General features: G+C 34.9%; 1 protein-coding gene and 1 pseudogene across 1 annotated transcript; both read left to right on the top strand.

The window, feature by feature from the left end:
- Positions 1-323: 323 nt before the first annotated feature.
- On the top strand, positions 324-3991 carry LOC124894405 (annotated as a pseudogene).
- LOC124894404 (putative disease resistance protein At3g14460) lies at positions 2490-3017 on the top strand. Its single transcript, XM_047405095.1, has one exon. It carries the CDS (start codon positions 2490-2492, stop codon positions 3015-3017), a length of 528 nt encoding a protein of 175 aa, XP_047261051.1.
- Positions 3992-4598: the final 607 nt, after the last annotated feature.

Genomic DNA, 4598 nt, shown 5'->3' on the forward strand with positions numbered 1-4598 from the left:
CCACTGGATTTTTTCTAATAAGGTTTTAATAAGGTACATTATCTATCAATTAAACATTAAGGGGGAGTGTTATAAATATACAATATATAGTAAATGTCTATTTTACCATATATATATAGTGAATACCTACTTTACCATATATTGTGTATGTCTATTTATGGAAAAGTTACAAATCCCTAAGTTAGTTTTCTACTTCATTGTAATTCATCCCTCAAGAGAAGAAATAAGAATTAATCTGTCTATTCTCTCTTCTCTTCTTCTTTATTTTTTCTTGTTTTGTAACATTCTCCTTGTTTTATATATACATTGACTTGGTTATTTCCCATAAATCGTTATTCATTTTCATTTTTGTTTCATAAACAAACCTAAGCAATCAAGCAACTAACAACCATGGCTGAAGTGCTTGTCTCCATTGTGCTTGATCAATTGGGCACTTTCATTGTGGAGAAAGTTAAGGGGCAAGTACAAGAGCTTAAAATGGCTATTGGGATCAAGAAAGAGATCCGAAGTCTTTCCTTGGTTGAAAATGATAAGAGAAGCATTGGATGATGCTGAGAGAAAAAGAGTTAAAGACAAAAATGTTAAGCATTGGCTAGAAGTTCTTGAAGCTTTCTCCTATGATGCAGACAATGTCTTAGATGAATGGCGCACAAGAATACTCCTGCAAGAATTTGAAAGAAATGAGGCTGCTGCTGCTGGTGGTGCTTCAATTCCTAGGAAGAAAGTAAGTTGCTTTATTCTACCTTCTTGTTTTACTTTCAAGAAATTTGAGGTCGATCGTGATATTGTTCGTAAAATAAAGGAATTGGATGTGAAGTTAGAAGAGATTGTGAGAGAAAAAGATCAGTTCAATTTTGTAGTTAGTGCAACTGGTGATGGTGGTATTTATGATCAAGATATGTTTAGGAGAGTTATGACTACAGGTATTGTGGATGAATCAGAAGTACATGGTAGGGATTCTGATAAAGATGTTGTAATACGGAAGTTGCTTGAGAATAGTGATCAAGAAAATGGCCCCCTTGTTGTTTCTATTGTGGGTACAGGTGGGATTGGAAAGACAACTCTTGCACAACTAGCTTATGGTGATAAGAAGTTAAAGGGTCATTTTGATGAAAGAATTTGGATTTGTGTATCGGACCCTTTCGATGAAGTCAAAATTGCAAAAGCTATTCTTGAATCACTAACTAAAAGCACTCCGAATCTGTCTCACTTTCATTTGTTAGAAAGAATTCAAGAATGTGTTTCTAAGAAAAGGTTCTTTCTTGTGCTAGACGATGTATGGCCCTGAAGATTATTCTAAATGGGAACCGTTGAAAAACTCCCTCAAGAACGGAGCTCCTGGAAGTAGAATCTTGGTTACATCTAGGAGTGAGAGGGTTGTGGGAATGATGGGCAGTTCTTACATGCATAGGCTGGGACAGATATCAGATTCAGATTGCTGGACATTCTTTAGTCGGATAGGATTCTCAGGAAGGACTAATGAGGATCGTGAGGATTTACAAGATATAGGAAGGAGAATTGTTCGAAAGTGCAAAGGATAGCCACTTGCTGCAAAGACTATGGGAAGTCTCCTACGGTTTAAGGTTACAGAACAAGAGTGGAAAACTGTTTTGGACAATCAAATTTGGGAACTAGAGGAAGTAGCAATAGACCTTTTTCCTCATTTGTACTTGAGCTACGATGATTTGTCCCCCATCTTGAAGCGTTGTTTCTCATATTGTGCCATTTTCCCTAAAGATACTGTCATAAATGTAAATAGGTTCATTAGAATTTGGATGGCACAAGGTTATCTCAACACGGTTGAAAATAACCAACAAGAAGCAAAAGGACGTGAGTATTTCATGAACTTAGCTATGCTCTCTTTCTTTCATGAGTTGGAGACAAATGATAAAAATACAAGTGTGATAATATCTTGCAAAATGCATGATGTGGTGCATGATTTTTCTTAATTTCTTTCAAGAAATGACTGCTATAGCATCACAGGGACCGAAGCAACCAAAAACATGGAAAGTGTTCTTAGTATTTATCATTTATGCTGAGAGAGAACTGATAGTACAGTAACTCCTGTTTCTGTCTGTGATGTTGGAAAGCTCCGCAGTCTTTTTGCTGAACACTTGCTCTCAAAAGATCTTACTCTCGATCTATTCAAAGGTCTTAAATGCCTAAGGGTTCTAGATTTACAAGGTTGTGGAATGCAAGAACTCCCTGAAGAAATCGGTAATCTATTTCATCTGAGGTACATTGATTTAAGCAGCAGTCGAGTGAAGAACTTGCCTGAAGCCATTTGCCAGTTGTGTAATCTACAAACCTTAGATCAAGGATGTAAGCTTATTTCAAGACTTCCTCAACATATGGGAAAACTGATAAATTTGAGACACCTCATTACCAACGATGCAGAAAACGTAGTAGAAGCACAAAATGCAGCATTAAGAAGGAAGCCATACATTAACGAACTACGTTTGAACTTCTATTAGGCAACTGAGGTAAGAATGGATGTGATGAAATCTCTAATACCACCTCCAAACCTTAGATTGTTGACAATCAACGGATACAGCGTCTCTCAATTCCCAACATGGATTAGACAGTCCCTTAACAATCTTAGAGTTCTTACACTAAGTGAGTGTTTTAACTGCACCTTTTTGCCACCTTTAGGTAAGTTGCCATTTCTTGAAATTCTTTGGATAAGGCTTATGGATGAATTGAAACATGTGGGAAATGAATTCTTGGGCTTGCCAGGAACCATGGAAGTATTTCCAAAGTTGAAGAAATTGAGATTTTCATATTGTTCAGAGTGGAAAGAATGGACAAACTTAAAATTAGAAGTTGGTATTTCAATAATGCCTAGTCTTAAGGAGTTGGAATTAAATTGTTGTGAAAAGCTTAAGAGCCTTCCATATAGTTTCCTGCAAAGAGTGTCATCACTAGAGTCTCTGAAGATCAAGATGTGCCCTTGTCTTGAACTTGATTTGGCTGAGACAACTCATATTCAAAATATAGAAACTGATAATGGGATGTGAGGAATGTTGAATTCTTTTGTGAGATGCCTGAAGCCGGAATCACAGGTAATCGTCCATCAGCCATATGGTGGAGAATTCGTTCCCAGCCCTTGTACAGATCCTCCGTTACACTATAGGATTTGGCCGAAGTCGTTACTTTATCCTATATGAGCAAAATATGTATGATAATAAACTTTTCATTTTTCTTTATTTTTTTGTTTTATGTTCTTAACTTCTAATCTACATCCACAATATAGTAAAAGTATAAAAACCTTTAGAAAAGTGATTCAAACTTTTTAACGAAGACTCTGCAATAAATAGAATCGTATTTTTATTGAATAACAGTCAGTTACATGTTTTCCTTCTAAGATTCTATTGGCCGCCCATACGGAAGTTGGTTGACCATCCTATCTTATATATATATATATATAGCCTTCAGTTAGACGGTCTCTCCATCCCTTCTAGCCTTCTCATCTCTGGAAAGCTTTGCTCAAATGGCTAGAGTGCATATTAATTTAAATTCTTTGCTTCGTTGGTTGGATTTCCCCATTGTTATTAGAAGTTTGTGAAGATTATTCAGAAGCGTGGAGAGCAATAGTTGTAGTAATTTGGTGTTGTATGAAGATGTAATAGATGTCCTTAAATTTATGATCCATCCTCAGATCAGCAATCTTTCAGCGATATCCTTAATTGGTCGCTTATATCAATCACAGAGGTTTGTACAGTTAAGTGCTATAGAAGAAGATGACGAATGTGATCTTAATTAGGTTCGCAATTGTACTTTCCTTAGATTCACTAAAATACAGCGCACCTATGCATCATAGGCTGGTGGTAATTATTATGCTTAATAACTAATGCATGTGCAAACAAAAATGCTGAACCATATTGTGGCCTTGTACTTAGCTATAGTTTTGGTGGTTTTTGTAAGTTTAGTTTAAAGTTGTTTTTAATGCTTTTACATAAATGTTGTATGAATATATTAATTCTTTGTTCCATTTTTTCTTTTGAATTTGATAAAATTATCAATTTATTTTCAATTTAGATATATATATTTTTTTTATTATATCGAAATAATTTTATAACTTAAACTTACTAAAGTGAGGTATACGCACGAATCGTGTACTATAAGACTAGCTTCCTAAAAGTAGATAGAGAGTTTCTTATAGATTATTGAAATATCCGTTTTAATCCGACTCAACATTAACTTGTATCTATGTTTTGATGACATGCACATCAAGCATTTTAATAATATAGATGTTGACTTTATATTACTTTCAGAATTAGAGTTTCAAAAGGTTGAGTTAACATGGTTTGACACCAAATCAAACAATTTGCTTCAGAAGTCACAAGTAAAATTATGTGTTACTATAATACTGTTATAAAATAAAATAGCGGAAGAAATAAATTGCAGGAAGTGTATTATACATTGTTCTATCTTCTCTCAAATGAATGAAATTCATGCCATTTTATAGGCAAGCAAGTATTGGCAACTTGCAGTAATTGTTTACACAGGGAAGGGGGAAGGTCCATATTGGTGTTTTGACTACTACATACACTGACACATATACGATGTGTAAAACTGATAGGGTAGTTAGTCAGTTA

The sequence above is a fragment of the Capsicum annuum genome, unplaced genomic scaffold, assembly GCF_002878395.1.
Source record: "Capsicum annuum cultivar UCD-10X-F1 unplaced genomic scaffold, UCD10Xv1.1 ctg73694, whole genome shotgun sequence".
NCBI classification, from domain to species: Eukaryota; Viridiplantae; Streptophyta; class Magnoliopsida; order Solanales; family Solanaceae; genus Capsicum; species Capsicum annuum.